At 35.9% G+C, this 20,387-nt stretch overlaps 1 protein-coding gene across 1 annotated transcript in view; it reads left to right on the top strand.

The window, feature by feature from the left end:
* The window catches only part of LOC142323169 (medium-chain acyl-CoA ligase ACSF2, mitochondrial-like), a 77,793-nt gene that overhangs the window by 14,416 nt on the left and 42,990 nt on the right, over window positions 1–20,387 (top strand). The window contains exons 4-5 of the mRNA XM_075362459.1: window positions 5,680–5,903; window positions 8,669–8,783. Coding sequence (XP_075218574.1) covers window positions 5,680–5,903; window positions 8,669–8,783 — 339 coding nt within the window. The remainder of the gene's footprint in view (window positions 1–5,679; window positions 5,904–8,668; window positions 8,784–20,387) is intronic.

Below are 20,387 nucleotides of genomic sequence, written 5' to 3'. Positions count from 1 at the left end.
CACAGTTTTTACATAATAAATCTTTATCAGAGACACTCACCAAGTCTCTTCGTTAAATTGTTCATGGTTTGACGTAACATCTCAACTGGAATTTCCGCAATTGCTTTTCGGATCTTTGCCTTCAGTTCTTCCGTTGTAGCAGGTCTACTGTGGAACACTTTGTTTTTAAGGTGACCACATAAAAAGTAATCGCAAGCTGAGAGATCAGGCGATCTAGGAGGCCATCTAATGTCACAATTTCGTGAAATAACACGTTGTCCAAACAATCGGCGTACAGCTGCTATCAATACTCGTGCAGTATGTGACGTTGCTCCGTCTTGTTGAAACCAGGCTGTGTTAAGAATTGGTGGAAATCTCTTTTGTTGTTCCACAACAAAGGTTTCAAGCATGGCTACGTAACGAGCCGACGTCACTGTAATCGCAAGACCGTTGTCATCCTCAAAAAAATAAGGGCCTATAACATCGTAAGATGACATAGCACACCACACGGTCACTTTCTGGCTGTGCAACGGACGCTGGTGTAGCTGCGTAGGATTTTCTTGTGCCCAGTATCTGAAATTTTGCTTGTTAACAAATCCACTGAGGTGGAAATGCGCTTCGTCTGACATCCACAGTTCTTGAACAAACTCTTCGTTATCATTTATCTTCTGAATTACATTACATTACAGAATTGTTCTCGCACAACTGCATCGTTCGGTTTTAGTTCCTGGACGATCTACAACTTGCATGGATGGAATTGCAAGTCCTTCACTAACATTTTCGAACACTTGAACTATGCAATTGTAAAGATGTTGAGTGAGAGACGACGGATTGACCGATGTGGACTTCGTGTGACAGCATCTTGTAAAGCTTGAACATTCTGTGATGTACGGACGGCTCGCTCACGGCATATAGGTTTCTTTTTCATTGCCGAACCAGTTCCCTGAAAATTAGATATCCATGTTTTAATTGCATGTGCTGATGGAACACGGTCGTGCCGTCCCAGATTAAAATGACGGCGAAATTCTCTACGCGCTCCCTCCACACTGTCATTGTTTTTGTAAAACGCTTTGATAGCAAATACACGTTGCGCACCACTCCAAGGATCCATGACAACTAAATGGCAGGTTAGGTTAGAGAGGCTGGCGCCACTTATCAAGTGGTATCAATCGCCCACGGCTACCAACACAACTTTCAAAATTTCCCGTTTCTTTGAATCACTCTGTATATAAAGGTACTAACCCCTAGAATAGAAACCTATTCAGGTAGGATCTCAACTAATTGGGTAATTATTTCGAACTATTAAGTATTCTTTCAGGTTAATTGTATTGCACTTTTGTAAATGCTGTACAAATTGTATTCCAGGCTTTGTCTTCGTTGTATCGTAAATTCGTTTACTTAGGGCCAGAGTGGCTCGTAGCTAAAATTAGTGGGGCTGCTGCTGCAGAACATTTTTTTCTGGGCCTTTTCAAGCCCATGGTTAAAGTTTTCTGTAAAATAAAAGAACCGAAAAAATGAATCAAATAGAATAGCAGGAAGTAGGATAATAATCTAATTCTACACTTTATCACATTCAAGAAATGGTACGGTTTTTAAGCACAACGCACGCGAGATAAAATAAACTACCTTCCACCAGCTCGCCAGGGTTGGCACTGCGGGAGCGACTTTGCTCTCTCTCCCTCGCAGCTTCCTATGTGCGCATGCACACACCAGCCAAATACCACGTCGCTGAAACTGTGAAGCGCACAGTTCCATACTATTAAGTTTTTTGTATCTTTTCATAAACTGGGGAATGGCTACTGACATTAAGCCAAGGATTATATGTTGTAAAAGTATAAAAAAAGAATTAAATACAAAAGGACTTATTATATTAAATGTTATCAATAATATCAAGTGAAAATAGGGAGTGCTGCAGTTCCACGGTGCCTATACGCGAGCCGCCACTGCATATGGCTTTTAATCAGTTCTGATTTTCAATCAGTCACTCAACTTCTATATAATCTTTTACTTCCTTGTTGGAATTTGTCCTTGGATCCCAGATATTATTGTACATTTATATAAATTCATAAAACCTATGTTATTGCTTATTTTTGTTTATGGTGAACATTCAATTACTACCCTTTGTTTCAACCATTACGTATATTGGTTGAATTCCAGTTTCTGTGAATCATATGAAAGTTGCTCCAAATAATTTTTGTAATCTAACATTATGCGGTTTAGTCAAACCCTTCAATTATTCAAGTTCTTTTTTATCATTACTGTATAAAAGTGTTTTATTGTATTAGAAAAGTAGTTTAAAGTATTAAAAATGTTTTAAATAGTTTTATCCACTTAACAATAACTAAAATTAAAAATGAACTTAAAAATTATGTAAAAAGTAACAAAAAATTAAGGGATGTCAAAATAATGTCACTTCACTGTATGTGTCAGTGAAACGTCACTTCACCAACTGAAGGTTAATTTCGTCCTAATTTAAAAATTAAAGTAAAATTGATTTGTATTTTACATTTAACATATTTTTAAATTCATTGTTATTGTTTTCTTAAGTTTATTTTATACATATTTTCAGTTTTATTTCTTTTTAGAATACACATATTTTAAAACCATCACCCATATGAAAGAAATTCAGAAAAAAAATCTTAATTTAGTATAAAAATAGAAAAGTAAGGCAGAAAAACATTTTTTTTTTTAATAATTACTAAACAGCACCAAATAAGGCTGACTAAAATGCAAGAACTTGTACTAATTTTGCAAGGCAGATCTTTCAATTAATTTTCTTGAAGTTGAAAAATACTTGAATGAAAAAGTACTTTGAATATCAAATTAACTTCAGGTGAAGTTAACTATTACAGACATGAAGCAAAGTCACTCTTAAAAAATGGCGTAGCTAATCACAGCAAGCATACATTTGACACTTATTTCAGAGAAAACACAAAGGATTAACTAATACATACACCAATTTCATTTTTTTCCTTTGGGTCATAGTACAAGGGATTGCTCGTATTTTTTAGAATCACTCTTTAATTTCTCAGCCTTTTCTATTTCAGGTTTGTCGTATTCTTTTTTTAATAGTCTGTAGTAGTAAAATACATTCTGCAATGCTTCAGAATTTAGTTCATAATTTTTATAGGATTCACATTATGTCATATAGTATAAAATAAGTATATTCCATTTCTCACATTTAAAAACAGTGAGAAAAATGGTTAATGCCAAACAATATGAAGAGAATCTCAGAATAGCCTGAACAAATTCTAAGAGGATGTGCAGAATTATCAAAAAGTTACTTTTGATATTTTTCCTTCAATTAGAGCAATGATTATAGCAAACTTTGGATTTAATAATTTTATTAATAAATCCAAAAAAAGTATATTTTAGAAGTAATTTTTGCAGAAAGATAAAGGATATTTTCTGACAAGTCCAGTAATATTAATATTACATATCAAGAATGTCATAATGTCTGGTCCCAGGATATACTACAAAATATATACATATATTCTTGAAGATCTGATATTTACAGCTCCTCGGATATCCTAATGATACTATCTGGATTTGATTAGGATATCCTTAAGAATCTGAAGGTATATATATTCCTCAGAACAGTTGTGGGATATCAGATGGTCATTAGTTTGTAGTAGAAATGTAAATTATTTCATATTTGTTAGGTTATGTAACTGTACTTTTTGGCAATATTTGTAAGTAACATTTCAGTTATACACAATTATTAAAATAGAATCACAATTAATGTATTTTATTAATTTATGCGCTATTTTTAATAAGCAGCTGATAGTATAAAAAATGAAATCTAGACCAAGAAAAATAATTTGCATAGGAATAACCTCATATAAAAACAGAATAAATAGAATCAATATCTTTCAATGATATCATGTGCCACTAGTTGGATGGATATTGTAACACTTACAGTAGCTTATTCAATAATATTGATATAGTGGATGAACCAAAGCAAAAATTCTTAATTATTTACAATTTTTTAAATCATAATTCACATATCCATGAACAAGTAGCAAAAAGTATTAATTTTTTCAAAATTTCAAGATCCTGGTAGTAAATGGTTGACTGGTTTAAAACTGTAATTAAAAGATACAGATCTATAAGACACCCAGACAGAGTAGTATGTTACTTAACATTCATCTAACTCTTATTATTTTAAGTAAAAGAACTTTAAAATCTGCTAGAGACTTTCTTTTTCTGGGATTTGAAAGGTGTCTCATGGTTACCCCACTTATTCTTGGAGAACATAAAATATCAGTGAAACATGTTACTTATTTCAGTAAGTTTGAGTATCCTGTGATATTTCATGATGAGCTGGCGGTCCCAGGATATATACCTGACATAAAGTTTGAGTTATAGTGTCCCAGGAATGTCTCATGCTATTTGTGAAAAATTAAATAAGTTGACTTAAATGATGTGTTTTCTTTTAATGTATTTATATTAATATTAACATTTTCCCCAAAAGTACAAATAGGCTGAAAAAATCAAAATAAACTCTCCTGATTTCACTGATGACTTTGCACTGCTAGCAAATGATATAGATGAAGCTAAATCACAGATATTAGAACTTCAAAACATTGCAAATAAAATTGGTTTCAAAACATTATTCAGACAGAAATTATGCACCGAAAACCAACACGATTAAAAGAAGTAAACATGAACGGTAATAAAATCAAAATAGTAACCCAGTTTAAATACCTCAGAGAAATAATAACAAACAACCTAAACAAAATAACCTTAATCCAAATAAGAAGAAACAAACTAGCTAAAGCTTACAAATTAACCTGGTACACCTACAACAAAAAATGCTATCAATAAATGCAAAAATAAGACACTACAAACAATTTTAAACCAGAAGCCACTTGTGCAGCAGAAACACTCTTCTACCTGAATGAACAGTCAAAGACAGACAGACTCCAGATAAACAGACTGCAATAATAAAAAGTACCAGAAAGACGGGTAGTAGTGGATTGTGCCCAACAAAGTCTTGTACAAAAAGTTAGAACCCTTCGCTGATACCATGCTTAAGAGGAGACTAGGATTCTTTGGACATATCATGAGGATTCAAAATTAAAAACTTCTGAAACAGCTAGTACAGTACAATCTCAAATCAGAAAACACCAAGACAGGATACAGATGGATCAGAGAAATAAGAGAGGATCTGAAGGAAATCTTACTTCAGAAGACATCACAGATAAGATAAAATTAAACAAGAAAGTCAAGAACAAAAACACTCGCTTTAGACTCACAAGAAAAAACTCACAACCACAAACATTTTCAACACTAGAAAGGGCACAAAGATCAAAATGTATGAAAAAGTACAGGAGGACTGCAAGGTCCAAAGAGACCTATCGAAGAAACTTAGTTAACGAACTGACTAAAGTGATTTTTTGCAGTCATAAAAGATAATAATAACATTAATATTAAAATTAATTAGAGATATACTTTACTTGTGAAATTTCTCTGAAAAAATTAAAGATTACTCATTTCTGAAATCAAATAAATAAATCTGTTTTAAATAAATAACGGTTTTATAAATCGCCAATCAGCTATTCTGTGATTCAAGGATCCAGATACGTCTAAGTAAGGATAAAATAATTTCTTATCTATTTTGAAGTGAAAAAAAAAATTTTTTCATGAGTAAAATATTAATAAATGCAAATATTATTTAAAGTTTTATTTTGTTTCCAGGTAGTTATTAATCCTGTTTATCAGTTACAAGAACTTGCATACTGCATTAAAAAGACAAAAGTAAAAGCATTAGCAATAGATGTAAGTTTTAAGTCACAAAAGTATTATGACATAATCACTAACCTTGTTCCAGAAATTTCAAAGACAAAACCAAGAAATTCATTTCATAACAGTGAATATGATAATTTCACTCATCTAATAGTTTTCTCAAATGATGAGATAATGTAAGTGTTAATTAATTAATAAAAGTTACTTTTGATATTTTATTAAATTAGAGCAGCAAAAAATGTTCAATAAGAGCAACGGTTACAGCGAAATTCAGATTGTTTTATTCAAAAATTATAAAAAAAAAAAAATATGTTTTAGAAATAATTTTTGCAGAAAGAAAGAAAGAAAAAGCATGTTCATTTTTAGCACCATCTTCTGGTGACTTTTCCCAATTAAGTATGAATCAAAAGTTGACCATATCCAGACTTAGACCTAAACCTCTAACTACTTCTCATATTAATCTTGTTACTTGGTTAAGTTTATTTATTGTTGTGAAGAGAATAAAATTCATTGGAGAGTAAAAATATTTTTTAATTAAAAATTGCTTTAGTCTTTTTATTAGAAAGTTTCCTATTATCACAGGCACCAATTTCATAAAATGATTTCTTCATAGCTTTTGATCTACATTCAAATAATATCGCTAGATGTACTGAATTTTAGTAGGTTTATTAACTGTCTTACTTGTAACATTTCCATAAACTAGTAGCCTAACTAATATTAAAAACATTTACTAAATTTTTAATGATTTAAGTACTTAGATTTTAGTGTTTTTAAATATTTAGCTAACGATTCCAAAAAATATTAATTGTGTTGTAAGAGATTATTTGTCCACAATAAATTGTGCTCATAAATGTTTCATCACAAAGTCTAGATATCATAGAGCAAAAATATTTGTGTTTTCTTTTTCAAACATATTATAAGGTCATTCCAAGAGAGGTTGTGTCAATCAGTGAGGATAAGAACTTCTTCATTAGTGGTGACTGTTCTGTTGTATTATTACATACCATGATATTACATTATTTTCTTTTATTTCTGCACCTATTGTTAAGTTCATGCTTTAGTTTTATTTATTACTAAATTACATTGAATTAGATGCAGTATAAATAGATGATTTAAAAATCATATTGTAATAACCATGTTATTATTACTAATTAAATTTATTTATAAGTGGATTTTGTTTAATTTGTGAGCATATATTTATTTTATTTCTATTATGAATATTAAATAAAGAAATACATAATATTAAATTCATTTACTTAATGAAAACTGCATCATAGAGTATTGTTATCTTTTAAAATACTTCTATTGAATTTACTTTATCAACTATTTCCAAATACATATATTTTGATAAAATATTATACATCTTCAATATTAAGTACTTTTGGAGTATTTTAATAAAATATTTTTTCTTTATTCCAGCTGTGGTAAACTTTGAATAATATGTATGAATTAGATTACAACTAATCGTAGGAATAATTAATTACAACTAAAGAAATATTTTTATTACTTTCCCTTACTGTAGTATACTATTAATGAAATTCTTTGATTTTTAGGCAGGTTTAATGTGCAAATTTTAAGAAAATTTTTGCCTAACTAAATTCTATTCTCCATTTTTATTTATCTTAGTATGTTAGTAATGTAGTATTTATTTAGAATGCACTGCACGTACATATTAACATCTTAGAACAGTAAAAATAAAATTAGCAAAAAATCCAAACATTATTTGATGTTTATCATGTTTTATTAATTTGTTAATCATACATGTAAATAAATAAATTTTTTCATGAAAGAAGAAGGAAACTGAATGATTTGTAATAGAAAATTCTGTAGCCCAGACTGTATTTTAGAAGGTTCAATAATACTAAAATACAGTTTTAAGGTTTTTAATTTTTCTTGTTATTTTTAGACATGTATCCAGTATTACTTATAAGCATATAAATGAGATAACTTATTCATGGAAATTTAAAGTTTTTTAAGTTTGAAAATTATACTAATTAATATTTAATTTATAACATTTATTTACGGCAGAACCTCCTAATTTTGTACCTTTGGGGTTTACTGTATAACAATTGCCTGTGAAGGCAATCTGCATCAGAGTATAACTGGCACATCTTATATATTGGGAGACATTGTCTCCCAATATTCTCCACTGCATTGTGTAACCCATTTTCCTCAATTAACCCTGCAACAAAAGAAGGAAACATTCTTCCATAAGGTTGCATCACTTTTTGAACACTCTGTATTAGAAATTTAAAAATATAAATATTGCAAAGATATTAGAAACATGAAGTTTACACTATGAAAACAGAAAAAAAACCTGTTTATACTTGTAAATTCAACAATATTTGATTAATTTATAAAATATGGTTTTAACAAGTCAATTAGTTTACAGCTCTTGAAACAGTTAATTTCCTCTTCTATACCAAGCTGCCAGATTTATTTAGCAGTATGGTATTATTGAAACTTCAGAAATTAATTAAATTTTCCTTTCTTATTTAGAATTTAAGTTACATTGCTGGAATATTAATTAAAGTTTTAATATGATTTTACTGCAGGTTTGACAATAATATTCTTATAACATTTCAAGGATCTACTGACTTAGTAAATAAAAAAATATGTGTTTATTGATAAAGAGATTATTTATTTTACCACTGAATTCCATAATTTTGCCCAATTTTGGGTACTTATCTGTTTCCTCCTTCTACATTACCTACGATTCATTGATATATGTACAAAACTTATACTCAAGAATCTCTAAATATTGTTTCAAATATGTATTACTGTCATACCATGTAACATTTTTCTTGAAACATTTTGTAGCTGACCTTGTTTAAAAAAAAGTAACCTTTGTCTACAATAATAGTAAAAATGATAGTTTTACTTTATTAATTATTGATATTGGTTATTATTGTAGTTATATTTTGAATGAAATATATTTCAGGGGTGCATACAACTTACCTGATTTATTTCTTGTGGGAAATGCTAATGAAGAAAAACGTAAAGCAATAGAAAAGAAACTTCAGGCTGAAAGTATTTGGAACATACAGTTTACATCGGTAATTAAACAAATCTTTTAATTATAAATCGTAAACTTTTTATTAGTATTGTAATAAAACAATCTCTATCTCCCTTCTTCACTTTTTGTGTCCTAATTTGCTTCCAGATATTGGTAAACTACCATATTTATGTTAATCTATGACAATTATTATAGATCATGGATACCAGTGTTCTTTGATGGTTGGATTTGAATTAACCGCACATCTCAGGAATGGTCAACTTGAGACTGTACAAGACTACACTTCATTCATTCATATCATTCTCTGAAGTAATACCTTATGGTGGTTCTGGAGGCTAAGAAAAAGTGTGAGAAAGCTCAAAATAGTACCAATTTTAGATTAATTGTACCATTTCCTCCAACATTTCAACTGTCAAATTCTATGACTTCAAAATTCATGATTACTAGCAACTTTCTCTGTAAGTGTTAACTGAAAAAGTCCAAACCTTACGAGATCCACATTATACATCTTAGATATTCAGTTTTCATTCTGCTAAGTCTTTTTACATTTCTATATATTTTCTTTTTCTCTGTAATACTTCATCATTTGTTAGATAGTAAGTCTAGAAAATCCTCAGTATATATCTAATTAATTTTTATTTCGGAAATAATTTCAGTTAGTATCCATGCTTGCACACCATATAACAAAAGAGTAAAGATATAGGCAAACAAATATTCTTCATATTCAGACAATGAGTTCTTAATACAGGAGTAATATTGGCAGAAGAAATTGTCTTCTTCTACCCAACATTTAATTTTGATTGAGTGATCCTAGTGTCACTTAACTGATCTCTACCGATCTGAATTTGCGTACTCCTCAATCAGCTCTGACAGGGGATCTTACTCTTAAGACTTTGAGGGTTGACATCCCCACGGCCCTAGCTTCTGCAGCTTTTCTTCCCGCAACACACAGAGCTGCAGAACACTTTACACTATACACATACACTACACCAAGAATGCTATACAAATTACAACATATACCCTTACGCAACTACAAAACAACATTATACACTATTTCTTCTTGCACTTACACTCAGTGGTGTTGCAACACCTTACGAAACCCAAGGTGGAAATTATTTTGCCAATGGGTGGATGACTCCATGTAGTGAGTCTCAAGCAATGCACTCTGGGTATCTGGGCAAACCTAGTTGTATTTAGTTCTAGCTCCAGTATGCATGCACTCTGCAGCAGTGGCCTGTTATATCGCTGGTACTAATAGAAACCATATGTATATCCCTTTAAATACTTTTTTGGAGGTGAAAAAACCAATTGAAAACCAACCAGGAGCTTAAAAAGACTTTCACTGATGTTGTCAGCCAAAAATTTGTCCAAAGATGAAATGAGAGATAAAACAACGAATGCAAGAATATAGGTAATACAATATTTTATGGTACTACAGTTTTTATTGTAATCAAATACAAGGAAAAATCAATTTCACAGTTGAAGGTAAATCATTTCACTTTTCTTAATTAACAAGTGCATTGTTGCAGCATGTGGTTCTCCAAAATCAATTAAAAAAATTAGGAGTGGTACCCTGTTGATTGAGGTTATTGATTAAGAACAAAGTTGGAGTCTACTGGCCCTTAGGTTTATAGGGAAGAATAAGGTAATGGTGGAACCATATATTAACTTAAATTCCAACAAGGGGGTTATCTTCTGTTGTGACTTGGCTGCTATTGAACCATCAGAGATATCAGAAGAACTGTTCATGCAGTCAGTCACTTCTGATTATAAAATAATGAGGAAGGAGAATATGTTGATGTACCAATATCTTTTCTTATTATAATCTCTTCTACTATGACGGTCCTTGAGAGAATAAAAGTAACCTTCTGTCTGTATGTGACCATACATCCAAACCCGAAATTGGTTGTACTAAGGAACAAGTTTATGCACATTGCAGCTGTATGGGACATGATATTAGCACATAAAAAGTGTGTGAATTGTAAGGGTTCACATTCGCCAAGGTCATGAATGTCCAATTTATAAGAAAGAAAAGGCAATAATTTCTGTTGCTAACAGAAAGTGTCATTTCCTGTGACTCGTTGGGAATGCAGAAAATCCCTCAACATGAGGGATTTTCTGCATGTGTGCTTTCGGCATTTGTGCTGTGGAATCGTTCTCAGTTCTACAGCAAGGAACCGAGAATGGAAACCAGGGGTCTTCCCATGGTTACATTTTTTTCCACAACTAGGTGTGCATCCATAAACAGATCTGTATGGTTAGACAAATAGTCACGTACCACGGCCTGCAGGGCAACGGGAACATTAAGGCATTCCAATTCATAGAGGACAGAACTCCAACACAAGGAAGGGAATACTGCTTATATGTCAATAAAAATTACCAAAAAATGTTTACAGTCAACGCTTTCCAGCTTGGCAAGGGGGATATAAGATGTAATTCTCGGTGCCAACCCTTTCAGGAAGCCGTATTGGCCTCGATTTAGAAAACCGTTCATATCGATGTTTTCCCAGAGCCGTTCCACAACCATCAAGCAACTTGCCGGTTACAGGCAAGAGGTTGATGGGTTGATAAATGCCGACCTCACTCGGAACCTTTCTGATTTTAAAAGCACCTTCACCAAACCCACCTTCCAACAAGATGGAAACCAACCCCAGCAAAGCACCCCGAGAACAGTCTGCCAAGCCTCTCTCTTATGACAGGCAGCAGATGATAGAATATATCCGGGCGAAGATGATCAATCCCCGATGCCTTTCTCAGTGCCATTTGAGAAGCCACTCGGTTTATATCCACGTGATCCACAGCCCGTACTCCAGGGAATGGTGTCTTACCCGCCCTGATGCCGACTTCTGCTTCACCCTCCGGAGCATCTGGAAACAGAGTATCCAGGAACGCCTGGTAAATCGCCAGAGATGTTAACGTGTGGTCCCGGACCATCAAACCCGCATATCACACTTGACAGCACGTGCAATGACATTGGCTAGTAACATGATTTTGCGAGCTGCCAGGGTTGCGCTGCAACTCGCGCATTGAGTCTTGCCATAACTTGAGTCTGGCTTCCTTGATGCCAAGAACGTACTCACTACGGGCTCGCCGGTAGATCTTCAGATTCTCTGCGCGTATGTAGTCAACGATAATCTCCGTTAGGGGTCGACGCTTGTATCTTCTACGCGCGGTTATAATTATTGCGGGCAGCACGTTCAGAGCAGAGAACCACCACTTTTTCCCGGGTTTCCGCCTCCATCTAACAGACGGCTCTCCAAAAGCGGAGGCCATAACGGCTCCAGGCACTCGCAGATCAGCGGACTAGCTACTACCCAAGGGTCCATTCATTGGCCCAGTCCACTGTAGTACCCTATCGCAGCCAGTCTTGATAGCCCGACCGAGTTGTTCAGCCATCAATTCCACCTCCTCCCAATGCTTCATGAGCCATTCCAACCGCTGTAAGGCACACATTCACTCCGCAGCCTGTCCTGATCCAAGCTCCTTAGGGTACAGCGACCCGAATCTGGAGCTCTTAGATAGTCTCCGTAAGCGATCTCATAGGTTACATGCCTATGATCACCCATACTGGCCTCGAGCCAGACAGTCTAACTACTTGTACTCCTAAGCACATCACCCGTCACCAGGTGTTCGATGTAATTTTCCTCCAGTTTGCAAGAAAAAGTTGGCGGTTGTTCTGCCTCGTTAAGCAAGTAGAGGTTCCTGGCTTCTACGAACTCTGAGGTCAGTGAGTGGTGAACCCCAGACGGAAGACTGGGCGTTAGAAGTCTGGGCACCAGAGCAACCAGCACTCTGGTGCCTGGGAGCCGTCCAGAATCCGTCCAACTTCGCCAGCAAGTCATCGATACTCCATCCAAGCTGGAAATATCCAAGCTAGTACAACATCCAAGCTAGTACAACATCGAGCATACACTTCGTTACTCGTACGACGGTGAATTGCTCATCAGAAAACTGGGGCATCCAGAAGACACCCAACGAGACCGAGCCGATTACTATCGCAGAGAGCGACCGTTTCCCACAAGAGTAAATAACATCAACCCCGTGGAAGCCGACCACCCAGTCCACGACTGTGTACGGCTCCTGAACCAAGAGGGCTTCGACGTCGTACTCCTTAAGGATCCTCATGGCTTCATTGGTGGCCGCCCGGGAATGATGCACGTTTAACTGCCCCAGGCGCAAGTGTTCGATATGGTGAGGACCATCCTCGAAAGTTTTCCCAATTCAGGCGTCGCCATACGCCATATCATGCACGATCTTCGTCTGGACTATATCGTGCGACCTGCATTGTTTGCAAAGACCCGGTGACCGGCATCAAAGCCTTTCACCAAGGCACAAGCAGCGCACTCTGCAGGCGCGGTATTATTAGGGCAGTTGGCTGCCCTGTGCCCAGCAAGAGCGCAGTGACCACACATCTCCAACTGTGCTCTACAGCGGACATAGGTGTGACCAAAGCTTTGACATTTGAAGCACCGAGGTACTTTTGCATGGTCGACGACCCTGCAAGAAGTCCACCAGAGGAACAGCCGACCACCGGCCACCAAGACCTGCCGGATATTTGGCAAGGTCTCAATTATCCAGTGACTCTTTGGGGTCTCTTTCTGCCATAATTGCCGGACCACCTTGGCCCTCTTGAAGAAGTCCTCGACAGCCATATCCAACACAGCATTTTGGCCCGCAGGATTTCGGGCTTCTCTACTATCGTTGCCCTCGGCAAATTGTAGACCAATATTTGCGGCCTCCACTTGGCCAGAACTGAGCCTTCAGCCTGTTCTTCCTAAAAACGTCAGCTACCAGCAGCCGCTTCGCCTTCTGCTCATTTACAACCTCCAGCACGACGCCATTGTCCCTTTTATTTTCATGACCCGGGAAATCGGGAACTTTCCTTTCCTTGGGTCCGGAACCTTTTTCAGGTTTAGCTCAATCATTACTGACGAATCCCCGGATCAGGTGTGATCGGAACCATCTTGACATTGGCCCTCTTAATTTTAGCAGCTGGAATCTGGACCGGCATCAGTGAACTAGCCCGCTTTGTCCCAGGAGCGGCAGTTACCGGAGCACTGGAGATAGGCTTCTTAACCTTACCCTCCACCCGTTTAATGCTTTTGTGAAGTTCGCCAAGAGCTTCACCCGTCACTGGCTTGAAAACTCAGACTCCCTCCACCACCTGGTCAACTTTTCCCTAGAGCCTAAGAGGCTTTCGCACTTTAAAGCCAGTTCAGAAACCATCAAACTCCACTCGGCCACGTAGGAGTCGACTATCTACCACCCTCCACCGAAATCCGGGACTTCTTCTTTGAGGAGAATTTAGTCCATGCGGACCGCATCTCCTCGATCCTTTCCAAATCATCAGCCCCAGAGCTAGACCTCTTTGTAGAAGGCTTCGCCCCAGAGACCTCCGGCTTTGGGCCGACCACCGATTCACTGTCTTTCACTACCCTTGACTTCGTGAGGAGGCGCCCTTCAGACTGGTTGCGCCCTCCAGAGACTAGCTCTCTCCTCATAGTTCCGACCGACGTCTTCCCCGCACAGTTAGACGCTGAGGCTTCGGCAGGAGTTTTTGTGCAATCCGCCAACCGGCCACCAAGTCCTAGGCCGTACTTTTTCCTGTCTAGCTTCCGGTAATTACCGTTCAGATAATACTTCTGAGAATGAATGAGGATGATTTGTGTGAGTTTAGATGAAATGTGATCTTGTACAGTCTGAGTTCGACCATTCCTGAGATGTGTGGTTAACTGAAACCCCACCACCAAAGAACACCATGTCCACGATCGACTCAAATCCGTGTAAAAATAACTGACTTTACTAGGACTTGAACGCTGGAACTCTCGACTTCCAAATAAGCTGATTTGGGAAGACGCGTTCACCAGTAGACCAACCCAGTGGCTTAACCAAGTCCTAGGCCAAACCGACTCATTGTCACGTTCTTCCCGATGAAATATAGTAGTTGGTCGACTGAGACTGAACTTAGATTTCTGTTTTTTGTACGATGGATTGTCCACGTTTCATCAATCTTCATCTGGTACATCTTGCTTATCTGTCGTTGTGTTTAGCATCCCTACTTCCACATCTTAAGTGGCGCGTTTCAAAACACATCTTTGGAAGCGATTACAGACCCGTTGTTATCTCTGTCGTTAATAATGATTTGCCACAGAGTCAGCTGCTCAGATGCACGGTTGGGAAAGGAGGCAGTATCGAGTACAAGAATTCATTAAAACCCTTTAACGTGTTTTGCCGTAATATTACGGAATCAAGTATTGCATCCCAATGCGTTTTATCGTAATATTACGCATTCTGTCATGCCGTCAGATTGTACAATCTAGCAACCGCAATTTGTACTAAAAGGTCTTAGACTAACTGTAGTTTCTCTATAATTACTATTATTCAATGAATAATAAAGTCTAAAAGGAAAAAAATTTTTCGTATTCGTTCCGTGTTTCTCTTGATCAGCTGTTCCCTAGTTTGACTTTCATCTACATTTGGTTAGTAATTTCTTCGTTATATTTTCGTATACGAGCGTTTTAGTAATTTTCTACTAATTTGTAGAGTTCGTATTGTATATCATTATTTTAGTTTAGCTTTTTCTGAAGAAAAATATGGTGACAGAACTTAGTTTTGTTTCCTTTTACACTAGGTGTTGGCGTAATACGTTAATTATTTTCTTGTTGTAGTTATAAAACTTGTTTATGTTTAAGGTTATAAACTAGTTATTTATTATAAACCCTTTAACGTGTTATTCCGTAATATTACGCTGTTATGTAATTATATTGAAATTTTTCTACTGGTATCATGAATATAAAGTAAAATATATGCAGTTAAAGTTCAAGAGCACGAGCGGCTGTCAATTAATAAAATAATCCACCCAGTTAGAGGGTGTTAATCATCAGCATAATTAACGGGTTAAGTTAATACGATGAAAGTGATGACGCGATCCACCAACTTTCCAGGTTTGCACATCTGACACTCAATAATGCAAGTGAATATGTCCCCCTAACATTTGGAAAACCAAGACGGCCTGCTGCTCCTTGGTGGAACGAAGAATGCAGGAGGGCATTAAGAGATCATCGCAGGGCTTTGAGTAATTTCAGTCGTAGGCCTACGACAGAAATTTTTTTGCGTCTATCGCATTGCGAGGGCTATATATAAAACAGGACGGTATAGCGAGGCTCTACCGTCCTGTTTTTCGGTGTGTTATGTAGAAATCTAGGCCAAACTATGTCGATAAAATTTCTCGAACAACTCCATCATTGGTTTTTTGGAGGAAGCCATTTTTTGGCTGTGTGTGGGTCAGAGCAATCACTACCGCCGATTGGACTAGAAAGCAACGGCATCCTCGTTATCGCGCCAGTTGATGTGACGAACGCGTTTGGCTACTCTTTTAGGTTAGTTTCACTAACATCATCCTACTGTCTTGCAACTATAAGTTGCGAGAAGAAAGTGTGCCTTTTGTTCTCGGAGATCCGCAATATCAATTAAACATTCTATTTTCTTTTGTTGAACTAAGGTATGCTTTCAAACATTTCTGTGACACATACCCTGGAAATGATAATATCATGTTCAGTATGTTATCGCACTTCCCGAATAGTGCATTACGACATTTTTTGCCTATTTAGATTAAGTATTCTCTGATCAGGTGTTTCCAGATTCTTGGTCAGAGGCACTGATCCCCAAACTGAAACCTGGTAAAGATAAATCATGTTCCACACGTGTCTTATCTCCTTGATCAGTATCCTATGCAAGGTGATGGGACGAAATATACGGTGTCTAGAGTAGTACCTTGAGAGAAACCCCCCTAATTGCCCAAGGACAATGCGGTTTCCGCCGAGGTATATCGCCTATCGATCATGTAGTTTCTCTTGAATCTGTCATTGAAAACGCCTTCCTACTTCCCCAACGCCCAGTTGCTGTATTTTTCGATTGGCAAAAGGCGTAGTCATGGCATGGAGGAGAGGAACCCTAAATGCACTTCATGAATGGAGTATACAAGGTAATCTCGCATTTATCAGGGGGTTTCCTCAGTAGCAGGTCCTTCTGAGTTCAAATTGGAACGACGGTATCTGAAAGTTTCACATTGGAAAATGAAGTACCTCAGGTGTGTCCTAAGTGTTACTTTGTTTGTCGTAACCATAAATAGTATAACAAACTGCGTGTAAAAACCCGTTGAGTGATTTGTAAATATGTGATTTGTGAAACCCCGTTATTTGTAGATGATTTTTCTATTTACGTATATTCTAATTACGTTTCTATTTATGTAGGCTGCTTCAAAACATTATAACCCGCTTAGAATTGTGGTGTAAATCTACTAGCCAAACTATTTCCCAGGAAAAAAACGAAGTGCATTTGCTTTTCGTAGTTGAGGGAACATGTTGACCCTCAACTGTACTTTCATGATGAACCAGTTGAACTTTGCACGCTGGTTAGATTACTAGGATTGTGGTTTGACCAACAAAACTAACGTAGGGTAAACATTAGCTGAAGGTAAAATGTTAGACATGCTGAGAGTTCTATCTAATACTCGTTGGGGAGCCGATGATGTATGCATATTGCGCTTCTACCGAGCTCTAGTTTTCCCGCTTAGACTATGGCTGCGTAGCTTATTCGTCTGCACTGGCCACTGCTCTAAAGAGCTCGATGCAGTCCACCGTTCATTCATCCGTCTTGTTGCGGGTGCCTTTTGATCAAGCCCCTTGGTAAGTTTGCTGGTGGACAGTGGTGAGCCATGTCTTTGTAATAGACGAAAGCAAATGATATTCTCCTATGCAGCTCGCATTAAAGCGCTACGAAATCATCCAACCTTTGATTCGGTATTCTCCAATCATGTTAATCGATACCAGAAACAGACGAGATCTACTGCTTCACTATGCATCATAGCTCAGCGCATTTTCTCAGCTCTAAATAAACAATTAGCTCCAGTTCTTGCTGTTGCTCCATGTTATTACCCCACTTGACGTCCTTCTATCGTTATTTACTGTTTTGGCTCTGTCAGTATCACAAAAACAGTATTTGTGTTCTGACACAAATCCTGTTATCGTACGAAACGAATTTTATAATGAATCGTAAATCCTGATACTATAGTTTATACAGACGGCTCTCGAAAGCTTAATTCTGTTGGTTGTGCTTTTGTGGTTGGCAACAGAATATACATGTTTGATCTTTTCAGCATTACCAGTTTTTTCATTGCGGAGCTGTATGCTATTATTATTTTTTTTGTCTTCAGTCATTTGACTGGTTTGACGCAGCTCTCCAAGATTCCCTATCTAGTCCCAGTCGTTGCATTCGGTATACCCCCTTACATCCCTAACAGTTTGTTTTACATATTCCAAACGTTGCCTGCCTGCACAATTTTTCCCATCTACCTGTTCCTCCTACATCAAAGCAACTATTCCAGGATGCCTTAGTATGTAGCCTGTATAAGCCTGTGTCTTTTTTTAACTATACTTTTCCAAATGCTTCTTTCCTCATCAATTTGCCACAACGCCTCTTCATTTGTCACTTTATCCATCCATCTGATCTTTAACATTCTCCTATAGTACCACTTTTCAAAAGTTCTAATCTTTTCTTCTCAGGTACTCTGATCATCCAAGTTTCACTTCTATAGCTACTCCAAACATATACTTACAAAAATGTTTTCCTGATGTTTAAATTAATTTTTGATGTAAGCAAATTACATTTCTGACTAAAAGCTCGTTTCGCTTGTGCTATTCGTCATTTTATATTGCTTCTGCTTTGTCCATCTTTAGTAATTCTACTACCCAAATAACAAAATTCTTCTGCCTCCATAATCTTTTCTTTTTTACTCTGAGCTAGAATTACTATATCAGCAGCAAATCATAGCATATTTATCTTTTCACCCTGCACTGTTATTCTGGATTTAAATTGTTCTTTAACATTATTAACTGCTCATTCTATTTAAAGATAAAAAGTAACGGGGATAGTGAACATCCTTGTCAGACTCCCTTTTTATCACACTTTCTTTCTTATGTCCTTTGATTATTAGTGTTGCAGTTTGGTTTCTGCAAATGTTAACAATTGTTCTTCGATCTCTATACTTGAACCCTAAAATTTTTAAAATGCTGAACATTTTATTTCAGTCTATATTATCAGATGCCTTTTCTAAGTCTATAAATTCCATGTAAGTTGCTTTATTTTTTTTTTAATCTTCCTTCTACTATTAATGTAAGCGCTAAACTTGCTTCTCTTGACCCTATACTTTTCCTGAAACCAAATTGGTCTTCTCCTAACACTTCTTCCACTCTCTTTCAATTCTTCTGTACAGGATTCTAGTTAAGATGTTTGATGAATGATAGTTAAGCTAATTGTTCTGTATTCTTCACATTTATCTGCTCCTGCTTTCTTTGGTATCATGACAATAATACTCTATTTGAAGTCTGACAGAACTTCCCCTTTTTTGTAAATATTACCAGTTTGTATAATCTCTCTTTTTTCCCTGAACAATAAGCACATTGATGGTGCGGCAAAGGGGGATTGTTTCCAGCCTCCTTTCACCAATCGCATCATTTTAAACAATCTTATCTATTTCTTGATTATGATGGTTCATGATGAGTGGCAAATTGAATGGAATTCTACAATCAACAATAAACTTTGCCCAATTAAGAAATAATGGTTATTTCATCGAGAGGAGTTATTATTTGCTGTTTGTGAATATGGCACACTAGACTGATGTTGCAAACAGTTGCACCTGTTTGTGCATGATGCGACTGCCAACTAACAGTGCAAATCCTTGTGGATTGTATCTGTTATGTGGCATTGCATTGGAAGTGTAAATTAGCGGTTAACACGCAAACTGTTCTAGGGGATAATGAAATGTTGCTGTCTTATGTCTTACGATTTCTTAAAGCCGTCTGTTTATATTCAAATATTTGAATTAAATGGTGTCTGGGCAATGATAACACTTAAGTGTTTTTTGCCCAGAAAAAAAATCACTCAATCATTGTATTATTTATAAGTATCATAAAAAAATTATATAAACAAAAGTTAAATAATGATAAGCTTCAGTAGTAGAAAACTGGGCAATGCAACTTATTTTCTTTTGAATACATAGCATTATTATTGCTAAACTGTTATTTTGAGTTCTATGTAACACAGAAGGATCCTTGTAATGATGACTTCAGGAAGTTTGTGGATTACTTTTTACATTTGGAATTAATGCTAAATTATTAAGACAATGAAAAGTTTTAAATATAGCACTTATAATAATAAAAAAAAAATTGTATCACTATTTTTCATTGGTTTTTTAGTGGTTTAGTATAATAAATTAATACAAATGAAATTAATTATAATTATGTCAATCAGAAAGAATAGTTATTTATGCTAATTACAGTTGAAACAACATACCGCTTTAAAAACTAAAGCTTTATACACAAGTAATGTAATTAAATTAATACAAGTACAAACTTTTTTATGCAAGTATAGTTTACCTCAAAAAATCCTTTTGAAGTTAATTACACACTGTTTCAACTTCAACTTTAGTAATTATTAGTAGCTGTTGTTAATTGTGCTCATCTTAAAAACGTTAGTAAACCCCTTTAATATGTAGTTAAATAATGTATTCAATCTACGTTATTTGTTATATTTAAAACAGTAAACTTTCCCTCAGCCCCATTCAATAGCTATATGTTCCTCTGTG

This window comes from Lycorma delicatula, chromosome 1, assembly GCF_047948215.1.
Source record: "Lycorma delicatula isolate Av1 chromosome 1, ASM4794821v1, whole genome shotgun sequence".
Classification (NCBI taxonomy): domain Eukaryota; kingdom Metazoa; phylum Arthropoda; class Insecta; order Hemiptera; family Fulgoridae; genus Lycorma; species Lycorma delicatula.
This window is presented reverse-complemented; position numbering and strand designations above follow the sequence as displayed.